General features: G+C 35.7%; 1 protein-coding gene across 1 annotated transcript in view; it reads left to right on the top strand.

Annotated features, from left to right (window-relative positions):
* Positions 1-16,123, top strand: part of LOC150104850 (uncharacterized) — a 100,175-nt gene that overhangs the window by 48,614 nt on the left and 35,438 nt on the right. Inside the window, exon 3 of the mRNA XM_090396010.1 lies at positions 13,043-13,645. Coding sequence (XP_090252136.1) covers positions 13,187-13,645 — 459 coding nt within the window. The 5' untranslated portion in view covers positions 13,043-13,186. The remainder of the gene's footprint in view (positions 1-13,042; positions 13,646-16,123) is intronic.

Below are 16,123 nucleotides of genomic sequence, written 5' to 3'. Positions count from 1 at the left end.
ATTGCTAAAGTTAGTTAATGTTTGATTCCACTATTTTGCATAGACTAATCTGAATATAGGGTGGTGCAGTATAATATAAATTTCCCTATATATGGATTAGTGATCAACCTACAATTAATTAACCTTAATAAGAACAACGTTGCAACAAGATGGCAGGTTCAAAACCGGGATGTACGATCCGCCAGAACCATTGCTTTAATTTTACATGCAAGTAAAGTTATGCTGAAAGTGATCCAACAAAGATTGGTGCCATATGTGAATAGAGAAATGCCACAAGAACAGGCAGGCTTTAGGAGAGGTGGAGGAACTAGAGACCAAATAGCAAACATGAGATGGATTATGGAAAGAACCAAAGAATTTCAGAAGGAAGTATTCATCAATTTTTTCACTCAAACGCAGTCTTTGGAGAAATAAACAGTGTTTGAGTGGAAAAAGGTTATTGCTTTGATGAAGACTGCAGGCGAAGGAGAAGTGTGGCACGGTTGTATACTGTCGGCCTAGTTTTAATATCTATAGTGAATATATCATGAGAATAGCTGATTTATTATTATTATTATTGTTCCGAGCAACTCCAAGGAGTCGACAGACTCATCGAGGGAGGCCCTAACATCATGTCAAGAACAACTATTCGACATTCACACAGTATCTATCATACCTTGCCTTGAACTCATTCACGGTCGTAGCACCCACAACAGACTCTGGAAGCTTATTCCACTCCTTCACTACTCTCCAAGTAAAAAAACCTAGCTCTAACACCCTTGTCAACCACGCTCTTGCCCAGCTTCCATTCATGGCCCCTAGTCCTCCCACCACCAGTCATATTTTCAAAAATATCTTCTGGATCAATCTTATAGAAACCCTTCAGTAATTTGAATGTCTCAATCATATCACCCCTCCTTCGCCTATCGACCAATTTCTGCAACCCACAAATCTTCAATCTATTCTCATAAGGTTCATTCCACAGACCTGCTATCATCTTGGTCACTCGTCTCTGGATCCTCTCCACTTCCTCCCCATTTAGACAAAGATCCAGCTGGAATTAAGATTGGTGGCAGAAAAATAAATAATTTAAGATATGCAGATGATACAATCCTCATAGCAGAAGCTAAGGAATATCTGAAGCTGTTCATTCTATTGGTTAAGAGGGAAAGTAACAAAGCTGGCTTAATTTAACCATCAGCAAAAAAGTGATGGCTTCTAGCAATTTAAATGAATTTGTAATTAGAGGTAGATAAAATAGAAATTGTAATTGTTGAAAGTTATGATTTACTGAGATACAGAATCAGAAATGATGGTAAATGTGAAGATGAAATTAAAAGAATAGTCATGGGGAAAAAAAAGCTGTGTTAATCCTGACAAAATTATGGAAGATAGAGGAGTGAGTAAACGCTACGAAAGTTGGAATTGTCAAAGCAGTGGTATTTCCAGTAGTGATTTTCTCTGGTGATTTTTTTTTTTGGATATATATATATATATATATATATATATATATATATATATAACTGCATAGATCTAATTATCAGGTGATGATCTAAGCCAGTATCAGCACTTCTTTCATTTTGGACATTTAATGACACTTTCCTGCACTTTTGGAAGATGGCAATACGATTGGTTTGATTTTGTGTTTTTCCATTTGGTGACACCCAGATTACTTTATGTATTTTCTTATGCTGGAAGATTGTGCTACCTATTACTAAGTTATATTTGCCACACAGTTCAACATTTACTCTCCCAAACCATGCTTGCATATTACATTCTCCAGCCCCTTATTATTTGTACCAACTTTAGTGTTTGAAGTCACCCATGAGAAGTATGCTCTTGTTACCATGTGTCATCATCAAGGGTTTTATCAAGTAGACTGTAAAACATTTCTTTTTCTTCAAAGGATGCATTCTCACTTGTGGCACAACACTGAACAACTCTTAGCTCCCATATTTAGTTTTAAGATTTACCTTTATTATTATTCTTTCTGAAATGGGTTCCCACCTGATCATTGCTTGATTACATCTTTTTCTCATGAGGATTCCAACTCCATGTTGATGTGTATCAGTTGTATTAGGCATTCTTGAATAAAGAAACACTCCCATTAGGACAGTTTATTCTACTAGTACCATTCTATCTTACTTCACCAACCCTCACATAATTCAATTTTATATTTTCCTATCTCCTTTCTTAGTTGCACTAGTTTTCCTATTTGATAGTGTTTTAACATTCCATTGGCTGATTCATGTCCTAATTTTCCAAGATTTAGTTATCAATTCCATTCGATTTTTTGCATTTAAGTCTTTTCAAGTCTGTTTGCAGGGTGTTAGCTCACAGAGTTCCTATTCTTGTGATAAGGCTGCTACCTTTTACAACATCCAGACATGCATTTTGCAAACAAGCATATCCTCTCATACAGATGCTTTGGTTATACTGCCAGTATGTGGTCTCCAGAACCTATTTTGTGATAACAGATTCTTCAATGAAAAGCCAAGGCTGTTATTTGAGTGGGAAAAGATATATATTGAGAAGATATACAATGAAGTCAAAGACTTTATAATATTATGCAGTCACAATCCTTTAGAATCCAGTAATGAATCAGTAGCTTGTATTAACAGATGGGTATTTCCCAGTTTTTAAAATAGCTGTTATTTTTGATTTGACAGAGTGTTGACAATGTTCCCTTTTCTAAGATATTATTATACGTACCAGCTGTTTAATGGTATTTAGGCTACAATTCTTTAGGAATTCTGAATAGATACTAGCTTTCCTAGTTTTTAGAGAATAACTACCCTGTACCAGTTCTAGCAATGTGCAAATTTGTAAAGGAGTAAGAGCATTTCTCCATACTTTCTCCTCTCCCTTGACCATAGGGTTACAGACTTCCAACTTTCCTTCCCTTTATGTCATATCATTAATTAAAAATGGTATACAAAGATTTCCAGGTAATTTTTTTTGTAACTTAAGTAATTACTGCAATTAATGAAATTAATGTAATTGGATTCTCTTTCTGTTCAGCATTTTTAATGACTTTAAAATATATCAAGTTGCTGTAATCTTGATGTAGAAAATTCAAAAGTGTATCTAAAAAAGTTTATTTAACATTTTCCCACTCATTTCCCTGTTCAGAGTGTCATATTTATCTGACTTTTCTATCCACATTCCCTAAATGTGACCTTCGTGCACTGTTATTAGCATTTGCAGCAAATGATTTTAAAGTAGATGTGAAACAGGAGTGGATACAACAAAAAAATAACTATTCTCTCCCAGCTACACCATAGAAAGAAATGTCTTAGATATGATTGTTAAGCATTAAAGAAAAGAAAAAATATAGATATCATCTGTTTTTTGAGGCTAAAGCTGAAATACTTCTGAAGTAATGTGTAGGATTTTGAGATATTCTAAAAAAAAAGTATTAGATTTTTATGTTTACTTGATGGGAGTAAACATGGTTTATGAAAAAAAAAAAAAAATAAAGCCTATATAGTAGGTGTTGATCATCATCATCTAGGATTTTTGCAAGAAAAATGTGAACATAAGCAAACAAGAAGTTGTAAGGAATCTTTAGTATTATAAAGCATTTTCCAATCAAGTTGATTAAACGCTAATTTTTATAGGAGTGCTTCCTGTGTTTTACATTGATAGCTTCCACGTCAGTGGTAGCTATCAATGTAATTCAAAATATGCCAGTAGTGAAGAATTAATCACTGACCTGTCATGAAAGCAGTGTGTGTGTGTTATATTTATATATATCTATATCTGGGGGGGGGGGGGGAATATTCCGAGTCTGCTAAGTGCGCAGTGGACATCCACATAATAGCAATATCATCGATATTATCTTTTTTGCATTTATTTCCAAAGATCCCTCCCCCCCCCCCCCAATTGTTTACAGACTTCGAATCATTTCTAAAAGTGAATACAATATATTAATGCTTCATGAAGATCACACTTTTTGATGCTTAAACGTTGCATCACATTCGCGTTAATAATCCGGATGTGTGATCACAAATACATACACCTTCGAGTCCTTGAACAGATGTATAGATGGCACAGCAGGTCAAATTCTTAGCGTTCCTGTGGTTTTAAATTGCCAAGAAGGCGAGACAGAGCACGCACTGAAACAATAGCATCTAGTGACTGTGATTGGTTATTGTGTCTGACACATGTATGCAGCATAGTCTGCAGGGGAGGAGTGTTTTTCCATTAAGTGTGTCATTCAAATTGTCTCTGTTTACACTAATTGTCCTAAATACAGAGTCTGTCAAAAAATGTACACGCTTTAACAGATGTAATCTATGGACGTTTTTCGAAGTTGGATCGAAATGTAGTACAATATTCTCTCAAAAGATGTTGTTACTCACATGAATACATCAACACGTGATTGATAGGACAGTCAAACAAAATGGCTGAGGCTAAATTGTCATTTGAGGAATGCAAGACCGTTTTATAGGTATTTCAAATTTGAGAATGTTGGTGAAGTTCAACAACAATGGAGGCATGAGTTTGCAACACAACCTCCAACACACCTGACAATTGCATGTATTCATGATAGGTTTGAGACCCATGGTACGGTGTGTCATGTGCACAAGGGAAGATCCAGGAAGCCTCGCACAGCAAGTCCTACTTCCCTGGCTATGGTGTTGAAACAATTTACACACTTGTTGGAAGTTTTTCCACTGTTATACTATAAATTAAAGATACCAATAAATTGGTTACTTGGTTTAATCCTTTATCCAAGTGTAAGCAAACAAAGTTTGTGCCTGAAATATAACCAGGACCTGGGCAACTCGTATATAGAAGCTAATGACCTCACATCACTTGCCTTAGTATCCCATAATGCAAAGCACATACGGGTATGTATAATGCTATGCATTATGGGATGGGTCACCGGTTTCACCCGTTATTGAAGTCTTGTCAGTGGGAGCCAGACCCAAAGATGATACTAAGGTTGAAGTAATGCCGAAGTCGTATTTTCATATACGAGTAGCCCAAAGGTGTCGCACCTTATTATTAAAATACTCTAGATTAGAGATAGTTGTTGGAAGTTTTATCCACTTGGTTATACTATAAATTCACTACCTAGTCTGGATAGTGACTCTTCTTTGCATTATGGGATACTAAGGCAAGTGATGTGAAGTCATTAGCTTCTATATATGAGTTGCCCCAGTCCAGATTATATTTCAGGTGCAAACTTTGTTTGCTAACACTAGGATAAAGGATTAAACCAAGTATATCATTTCTTGGTATCTTTAATTTATAGTTTACATCAGTGGTGGCCGGTGAAATTTTAAGTGGGGGTGCCACCTATACAAAATTTAAAAAAAAAATATTTTTTTCCTAATCAGTAACCAATTTATTAATAAATAAATCTGTAGATTTATTTATTAATAAATTGGCTACTGATTAGTAAAAAATAATTATTTTTTTAAAATTAGATTTATTTATTAATAAATTGGTTACTGAATAGGAAAAAAAAAATAATTTTTTTAAAAAATTTTGTATACGCAGCACCCCCACGTAAAATTTCACTGGCTGCCACTGGTTTACATGCTTGCATAGAAGTCTACCACACAATGTGCACATTAGGCAGGAGTTAGCAGTGCAAGCATACGGCGCATTCTTAAAGCAGCTAAATGAAAAGTTTACATCCCAAGATTATTACATGCAATGAATGAAGATGATCCTGATCGAAGAGCAGTATTGTGATTGGTTGTATTGGGAATGCAGTATTGTGATTTCAACACATAGTAGACAAGGATGAGGAGTTTGTGAGGAAGATGGTTTGGTTTGATGAAGCACAATTTAAGCTTAATGGAACAGTGAATTGGCATATCTCCAGAAAATCCGGACATTCATGTGGACAAGACAGTCAATTTACTGGGGCTCAATGTCTGGTTTGGATTGTCATCTAGGGATTTAATAGGACCATTCTTCTTAGAAGGTACTGTTGCTGTCAATTGTACCTAGATATGCTATGCACATCCATTTTATCTGCCATTCATGCACTTTATGGGAATAATCAATTTCTCTTCCAACAAGATGGTGCACCACCACACTACCACCAAGGCATGAGAGTTTACCTCGATGAGAATTTGCAGGGACAATGGATAGAATGAAGTGGTTCCGTTTAGTCCCTTCCCCCAAGTTCTCCTGATTTAACACCCTTGGACTTCTACTTATGGGGGGGGGGGGGGGGCTCTAAAGGATATAGTGTATCATAGAAAACCAGCTAAACTGGTGGCCCCTTTGGAAAGAAATTGAAACACCATGCACAGCAATCCCACTGGACACTTGGGCTAATGTTGCCGAAGTAGTATTCGCCATAATAATAAGTGTCTGGATGCTAATGGTAATCACTTAGAGCACCTTGTGTAATTGTAGAAGTCAAAGTTAACTTGTATTCATCCCTTGATGTCTGTATAAATTTAGTATTAATATTTTTATAAGAAAAACCTTCAGCAAAAGGTTTTTCTTTTGCTGAAGTGTGTATACATTTTTTTTTGATGGACTCTGTATAGTGCACAGATGTTAAATTTCTATTTACTGTATTTAGTGATAAACAAAGCAACTTGTTTTTCTTGTTTGTGCAGTATAGCATCTGTTGAGGTCAGAAAGTTTTTTAGTGGTATAGGGTCATTTTTGTTCTAGTCTTCAGAAACAACAGACATAGTAAACCTTTATCTATTCTTGAATAAAAATGAATACTTCTGTGTATTATATGAAGTTGTTGATCTACAACAAAATACTAGCATATGTGAGATATCTATTATTAAGACCAAAGAGCTGCTGACACTTAATAAAATAAACTAATGAATCTAGGATTCCTGAAAGTGTGGATAATTCTGATAATGATCGGATATTATGTATCCTCTTATTGCGTAAAATGTATACCTAGTCTAAGTAAACAAAAGAAAATTTTTAAAAAAGAAGAATATACATAAGCCAGAGAAATACACATAACATGCACAATAAATTTTACGATACAATTTGCTGCTCATTTAAATCATGTATTCCTGCAACACCTAAATTAATCAAACATTGTTAGTTCATTGGATTAGCTGCTCCCTATAGTGCCAGTTTATTATTGATTAGTTATTTATACATATTATTATTATTACCACGGGCTACTCCAGGAGTCCTTAGACTCATCGAGGGAGGCCCTAAACATCATGTTCACACAGCTGTTCAACATTCTCACAGTATCTATCATACCTTGCCTTGAACTCGCTCACTGTCATAGCACCCACAACAGACTCTGGCAGCTTATTCCACTCATTTACCACTCTAAAAGTAAAGAACCCAGCTCTAACACCCCTGCTAACCACGCTCTTGCCCAGCTTCCATGGGTGTCCCCTAGTTCTCCCACCACCAGTCCTGATCTCAAAAATATCATCTGAATTAATCCTATAGAATCCTTTTAGCAATTTGAATGTCTCAATCATGTCTCCCCTTTTCCGCCTATCAACTAGTTTCTGCAACCCACAAATCTTCAACCTGTTCTCATATGGTTCATTCCATAGACCTGCTATCATCTTAGTCACTCGCCTCTGGATCCTCTCAACCTCCTCCCCATCAAGAAGGAACCGAGGTGACCAAATCTGGGCACAGTAGTCGAGATGAGGTCTTATCAGGGCTCGGTACAGAGGTACAATAACTTGTTTTTCTCTGCTCGTCAAGGTATTTTTCAACAACCAAGTGAGTTGATGAGCTGATTTAGCTACTTTCGCAATGTGTCCCCTAAACTTCATCTCCCTATCCACCAACACTCCCAAGTCCCTGGCCTCATCAATCTCTTGGAGTACAGTTCCACCAAAAAGGCAAACAAATATAAATTTGTTTGCCTTTGCAAACAAATTTCTTTCCCTCTCGTCTTAATTTTTTCACTCTAGACTTAATAGGATCACATGCTATTCGCTCTACTTAGCAACTTATAGGACACACACATCACAGATGTGAATTATTAATAATTCGTTTGCCATTAATGATAGTATTTCTACTCACACTTATTGTTTCCTTTACATTTTCCATTGTCACATGACTTACTAATGATGGTTCACATATTTACACCTTTCAGTATTTCAAATATACCAACCAAATATGGCATTCTCCTTCATTATTGTTTTCTAGTATATCTTAAAATAAACACATTGTCCCCCACTCTATGCAGATTTGGTTACAATTAATTGATAAATTAAAGTATTCAAAGTTATCCTTCAATTAATTGCTTTGGACCAATTAAGATTATCGCTGATGTGCTATGCACTCTTTAAACTTGAATACATTGATAAAAATACGATCAAATTGAATTGAATATTGCAGTGCTGGTTTGATAAAGCATACGACAGCACATCCAACCATTATGGGCATGCAATGCCACTGCTATATATATATATATATATATATATATATATATATATATAAAACAGAATAATGTTCTGTAATATCTGCTTGCCTATGTTGTTTGCATTTTAGGTAATGTTTTGGAACACTAAGAAAATTATTTTTTCCCCCTTTGTTGAATTTTCACTTTTTTTTTCCTTTGATGAATTCTCAAGAAGAGAGGAAAGCTTAGTGTCCTTCTCATTTCAGTTCAATAAAATTTCTTCAGTAACTTCTCATGGAACCTGTTGATTAAGAAAAAGTAAGGTTGTCTTTGATTAGCAGGATGTTAATGCCATTTTTCAGTGGAGTAAAATGCACTGAAGTCGACTAGCTTATTACTATTGTTTCATTGCTATCACAACATCATTTGCTTTATCCTACCAATGTTATCTTAAATAATACCCACATTTTTAGACAAGATCAGAGCTCTGTCTCTTTACTTTTAGCTTACAAACATATTACAAGAAGTGAAGAAAGCTGTCTCTCTTTTTTTTTTTTGCATTTGTGTTACTTCTCACCTCTCCAGCTGCTAATCCTATAAATCTACCATACCAGACTTTAAAATACCATTCTCACATTCAGATTGTGCACCATAAACCTCTCTATAAATCTTGATGTTGGCCAGATGAGAACCTTTCAGTTAATTGCTAATCCTTCTCATGGTTTATATCTTTTATGTGTATTTCCATGGGTACTGTTCCACTGAACTGACAACTATTTTTTCTTCACTCTCCTTGAAGTTTATAATAATATGAACAGCATCTCCTTAATATCCATTCACACTTCAACTATAAATCTACTAAATATGCTTTTCTTTCTCCTTTCATTTCCCTCAATTCTGTGGAACAGTATTCTTCATTTATTTTTCTCTGTCCAAGGCATGGCTGATAATCCCTGATCTATTAAGGCTGTGGTGGCTGGGGCTTACTGACATTGCCTTGAGAACCCACCACAGGATACGGTAGAAAAAATGCCACCTTACTCCACTGGAACAAATTTAAATATGAAAGACTTCTTTGAAACTTCCTCAAATCTACGAGGCACTCATACCGAGAACTTCAGTCCTCATACTGAGAAATTCAGTCCCAGCCAAAACACCCATCCCAGCTCACTAAGGGACAGTGTTTATGACTTTAGACTTACCTTTATCATTCTGGTTCAGTCCTGTTTATACTATGTAGTGCCTGTGTGCACATATCAGTTTGTTCTTTGTTCTCTGACGATGGCAATTTGACTTTGCTGAAATATTGGAAAAATAAAGTGCCTCCACAGTACAATTGGAACAACATTGGGGCATTGTGTCCTTTGATTGGAAAGACCTAAGTTTTATTCTCATCATGACAAGATGAATCTTTATGTGAACTTTTTCATTTGAAGGTGATTTAGCTGATTTCATACAGAGATAGCAAGGTCCCCCACAAGAAACTCTGGGTTTTCATCCTGCATACAGGCAATTTACAGACAAAATACTATGGCTAGTGGTGGTCAGTATATGGCATTATGTGTAGTTGTAGGCTTAAGTAGTAGGAGAAATGATAAGATGTGTGCAGGTGAGTAGAGTGCCTTCTGGCGATGAGTTCTTGGAGGTGTCATGTAATAATAATAAATAAGTTTTTAATTAATATATAGTATCATCATCATCAAATTCCTGCCATGTTCCCTCAAGGGAGTGTACAGGATATGATAGCACCACATGAAAAAAAAATTACATCATTACTAACTTCTTATATACAATTTTCCTCCAAATCAATTTGTTACTTGTCAAGACTCCAACATTATCAGATCTTATATTTCTATTGTCTAAGGCACTTTGTACCGTATCAATCCACCTATATCTTGGTCTTCCTCTGGGTCGTTTTGCTGCCAACCTGACAGAGAACACTTGTTTTGCTAATCTTTCTTCGCTCATTCGGTTTAAGTGACACCATATCACCTGAGATTAGCTATGCTCACACATTTCTGGATGCTAACAATGTCAAGTTCTTTAATAATATCCTCATTTTTAATGTGATATGGCCATTGATGCCATTTGTTCACGCCTCTAATCTTTCTCAGACTCTCATATCTGCGGTCTCTAGTCTTTGGTCAAGTGTTTTACTTCTGACCCAGCTCTCAGATCCATAAGTTAAAACTGGTTTGAACACTGTCTTGTATACAGCTAATTTAGTGTTCCGACTAAATTTTCTCTTATTCCATATGAATTTATTCAGTTGACTTCCCACCATACCAGCTTTGCTGATTCTGTTGTCTATTTCTATATTTAATTTAACACCTTCACTAAAAGTTGTGTCTAAGTAGCTGAAATGTTTTACTTGTTCCACAGGTTCTCCATTCACAACACAGTTGACATTTTCAATGATTCTGCCTATTTTCATTGTCTTTGTCATTTTATTGCTGACCTTCATACCATATCTGTTACAACAGTCATTCAATTTAGTCAGAGAATCTTGCAGACTTGTAGCGGATTTATTTAGAAGTATAACATCATCCGCATAAAGCAAAGAGCTGACATTAACATCTCTGATTTTGATATCATGTTTAATACCACTTTCCTTCATAATGTGATCCATATAGATAATGAATAACAGAGGGGGATAATGTATATCCTTGTCTCACACCAGATTTAACATTAAACCATCTTCCTGTACTTCCTTCAATTCTAACTGCTGACTTACAACTCAAATAAAGACTAAGCATTGCTTGATGTTATGCCCCATTGACACCATATTACTGTGGCGTATTGAATAGCTTCTCTCTTGGCACCTTGTCATATGCCTTTTCCAAATTGACAAAACTTAAATACAGATCTTTGTTATATTCCCATGATTTCTCCACTATTTGTCATAAAGTGAAGATCTGATCCTGACAGCCTCTATTTGAATTGAATCCAGCTTGTTCTTCACCAAGCTTTTCTTCCACAATTCTTCTCAACCGTTTCTCAAGTATACTTGCATAGATCTTGCCAGGAACACTCAGTAGGGAAATACCTCTGTAATTCTCACATTCAGTTTTATTTCCCTTTTTGTATATGGATACTATGAGAGCTCTACTCCAATCATCTGGAATTCGTCCCTGTGTCCAGGCTTTCTGAACTATGCAGTGCAGCCACTGTAAGACTTTTATACCGCCACACTTCAGCATTTCTGGTCGAATATCATCTACTCCTGCTGCCTTTTCACATTTCAAGCCTTTGATGGCTTTTTCTACTTCAAGGATATATTTTTCTCCCGTTTTCATGTCACCTTTGTCATCTTTAACTCCTTTTACAGCACTCTTTCCTCTATTTCTAAGCTTCTTCAACAACCTCCAGAATATTTTGCTACCTTTTTGATATTTATTTTCTATATTCTTTCCTAAGTCTCATGACTTTTGTTTAGCTAGTTTTACACAGTGTTTAGCATTTTTGCATTTGTCTCTGTATTCTCTAAGAGCACAAGCTGACTTATTTGTCAGGAACTTTTGATAGGCTTTCTTCTTTAACTTCCTGTGTCCACCATGGAGTTCTAATTTTTCTATCCTTGCAGACAACTTCACCACATGCCTCTCTGGCAGAATCAATCAATGCTTTCTTCAGAGTTTGCCAATGAATCTCCAAGGTTTGATTCCTGTTCTCAAACTCTTTCATTTTTTTTCCAATAATCTTTCTGTATCTTAGTCTACAGTTCACATCTGAGAGCTGCTCAACTTTTATTAGCTTTAAAACTTTCTTACATGTTATTCTTTTCAATATGAAATTCAATTTTATCCTGCTCAAGACTAAATTGTGATCACTTCCAATTTCAAATCCTCTGTACACGCTGGTGTCCTGCACCAGGGAGAAAACATCACTATCAACAATAACATAGTCAATGAGACTTTTCTTATTCCTTGCCTCTTCTCTCCATGTGAATTTGTGCACATTTTTATGTTGGAAGATGGTGTTAGTAATAACCAGTCCATGTCCTGAGCAGAAATCCAACAGATATTTGCCATTTTTATTAGCTTTGCTCTTTTCTCCAAATTTTCCCAAAATATTTTTGTATGTCTCACAATCATTTCCTACTCTGCTATTTAGATCCCCAACAAGGACCAACTTTCCCTTTTTCATTGTGTCAGATGTTTTTTCTATAGCCTCAAAAATTCCTCCACTTCTACCTTAGTAGAACCTTTTGTGGGACCATAGGCATAAATAAGTCTCATTGTCCAGTTCCCTATTATATTTGCCCACATCACTCTACTTGACACTGCCTGCCATTCAAGAAGATTAGCCTCGTATTTTGTGTTGAATACTATGGCTACTCCTTCTTTTCCTTGATTGTCGTTGCCTGAATATAACATTTTGTATTTATTGCTCAGAAAGATCTCACCAGTTTTTATCTTTTTTGTTTCAGTCACCCCTATTATGTCGATCTGGTACTTATCTAATTCCTCAGCCAGCTCCATTTCTTTGCCATTCAGGCTTCTTATGTTGATAGTACCGATCATTAACTCTGGTGATGTTGAGTTGGGGTGTGTTTTCAGATTTGTTAGTATGCATTATTAATTTCCTTCAGTAATACGGTTAAAGAAGAACATTATGACATAACAGATGGTCATATTTTATATTACACAAAATGTATTTGTTTCCTGCAAAATTTTGAATAAAATTAACTTGTGCCACTATAGTAAGATTTATTTATTTTTCTTCTTTTTATTACAGCTATAGTAATGCAAGGAGGATGGTTTTGGTGCTTTGATGTGTACTCAAAATGCATCAGCTTACATATTGTATGTATTTGACTGAGAGACATATATATTCTATGTTATTTGAAACCAGTCCAGAAAGTGATGTGATGTGTGGGCCATGTGTGCAGTGCACACTGTGTCCTATGATGGCAGCCTGACAAGTTTGTCTTCAATAAGAGATGGATACATTCCCCTTTCTGATGGACGTGTTTGTGTTGAGGATGGGCTCGGGAAAAGATCAAACCAGCAGAACAAAGAAAAAATTTCACATTCTCAAGGGATTAAAGGGTGTATTAATGCTTTCTTTAATTTTTTGCGCCACTTAATTGTTGCATTGTTACGTCCATTTTGTTGTTCTAGGAAATCGAACATAACATCTAACGAAGTAGTGTTTACTGTAGAATATGCAAAACCCAAAGAATTTATATTAATTGTTGACCAAGAGCCTAATGGTAATACAAATACTCCTGAAGAGAAAAAGGAATCTGATCAGAATTTTCTGGATATTAAAACCACAGAACACATTAAATCTGAATCTCAAAGATCTACACCAAAGCAGTTGGCAGCTGTGCAGCAGGTGAGATAATAAAAAAACAAAAACATCTGCATGAGATTAACTATTTTTTAAAAAATATTCTTAGTTTTTATCCATTTATAACTCTTAAAAATTGTAATCATTAACAGAATCATTCAGACTTATTTTTGAACATCTGAAGATGCTCAGAAAAACATTGAATAATATACTTGTTTAAACACTTACTACTTTTGCTTTTTCATTCCATATTAAAATTGCTTAAATGTTAGATTTACTATTTTCATTAATTTTTTGAAAATTAACTGCTCATGATTTTGATCTAGTCTCATAAATAGATATTTTAGTCATTCACTAATTGCAGATTTTGCAATGCCTTAAAGGGCAGTTTGTATTGGATCCTGGTTTAACTTTTTTGCTTTAAATGAATTTACATAATTTTGAATTAAAATAATTTTCTCCCATTTGAAAAATTATATTTTTCAGATCCCCTGTATACCACTTTCAGATATCTGTCAGTCAGTCAGTCAGTCATCCTCTTATCCATGCTAATATTGTATAATCCAACTCCATTTTCTCCAATTTATACAACAGTCTACCATGCTGTATTCTGTCAAAAGCCTTAGCAAAATCCAAAAGTATCATGGTGTATCCATTCCTCTTATCTAATTCAATGGTAACATTGTTATAGAATGTGACAAGTTGCTAAAGCATGACCTTCCCTTAGTAAACCCATGTTGTTCATTGCAAAGTAGAGATTCACTGTCAACCCATTTCTGAATGCAGACCCTAACCAATATTTCCAAAATCTTCACCACCACCATTCCTGAGATGCTAATTGGTCGATAGTTGGATACATCGGTCTTTGCACCACCCTTATGCAATGGAATTACCACACATTCCTTCCATTCCTGTGGAATCTTCCCTGTTCTGAGACTCATATTAAACAACCTGGTCAAAGGAATGGCCAGTTCAGCTGAACACTCTTTTAGCACACATGCTGATATTCCATCAGTACCTATTGCTGAATTCTTATTCAATTTGTGCAATAGCTCTAATACCTCGTCCTCACACACTTGCGTTTCTTCATCTAGTGAAGAGGTAACAGTGAGCTCAATGTTGCGTTCACCAGGCTGATAGCTTATAACAAAATGGGCACTCATTAACTGAACCTCTTCTGCATCTGTAACCCTCATGTCATCTGGATTTAGAAGAGTTATTCTTTCATATTCATTCTTTCTTTTACTTGCAGCATATCGATAGAATTCTTGTGGGTTGTCTTTAGCACGCAGAGCCAGTGTCTTTTCGTACTCAGACTTCGCTTTACATACAACAGTTGACTATTCTAGCCTGTTGCTTATAACGTTCATGACAGACGTCATCCTTCCACATCGTCCTTTTCTGATGAATTTTTTGCTTAATAAGATTACACATCCATTTGACTCTCACTCTATTTATTCTTCAAACTCTCGTGACACATTCTGATATCGCATCATTTAAGTATTGTTTAACTGCATACCGTGCACTGTTGATATTCTTTCCATCCAGTAACCAATCCCATTCCAATGAACCTCAGTATACTCCTCAGTTGGTCATAATTTCCTGCTTTGTAGTTCAGCATGTATCCTTTTCTGAATGGAACATTCATAAACTTAGTCACTTCCCAAGTGAGTACAGCATGATCAGTCACCAACCGGAGGCAGAATAGTTAAGTCTTTAACTGAAATGCCCTCTGACACTATAATCAAATCTGAAACTCTTTGCCTACGAGTTCCTTCTGTCACATTCTGCTTGAGGAAGTTGTCTTGCAACAGCTTGATAAATGCATTGTCATTCTCATGATATTCTACTGCTACCCAATCAATATTTGATAATTAAATTCTCCCATTATGATTACTCTTTTCGTGCTGATCTTTTCTATTTGGTGATGCATTTTTTCATCACTAGCAACTGATCCACCAGGTCTGTAACAACACCCACTATGTAATTGATCTTGTTAGATTCCACCTCATACCAGATGCTTCAAACTCAGTGCCACATGAAATGTTGTTAATAGTAGTACTACAATCATAGGTCTCAACTCTAGCTGGATTTAAGTCATCTGATATCATTAGCAGTATCCCCTCCTCTCCTATCCTCGCTATCCTTCCTAAAAATACTGTACCTTCGATACTCGATACCTGTGTTAGTAGGTCTGATTCTGATAGCCAAGTCTCACTAATACCTACATCCTGAGGTCGCAACATATTGACTAAGGCAACAAACTCTATCCCTTTGTTTCTGATACTCCTAGCATTCGTGTACAGACATAATAATCTACCTGTTTGAAAGTTTATTTTTCACTTGGTTAGACTATAATAAATTTAGTTTAATCCTTTATCCAAGTGTGAGCCAACAAAGTTTGCACTTGAAAGTATCTTCAGGACTTGGGTAAGGTAGTACAACACAGGTAACTCGTTGCAAAGGTGGACCAAGATAACAACACTCCTATCTCAGTATCTTAATAAACTAAATTTATTATAA

This window comes from Typopeltis vanoorti, chromosome 7 (genome assembly GCF_054136105.1).
Source record: "Typopeltis vanoorti isolate ZY-2024b chromosome 7, IOZ_Tvanoo_1.0, whole genome shotgun sequence".
Lineage (NCBI taxonomy): Eukaryota > Metazoa > Arthropoda > Arachnida > Uropygi > Thelyphonidae > Typopeltis > Typopeltis vanoorti.
Note: the sequence above shows the minus strand (reverse complement) of the source record. Positions and strands in the feature narration are given on the sequence as shown.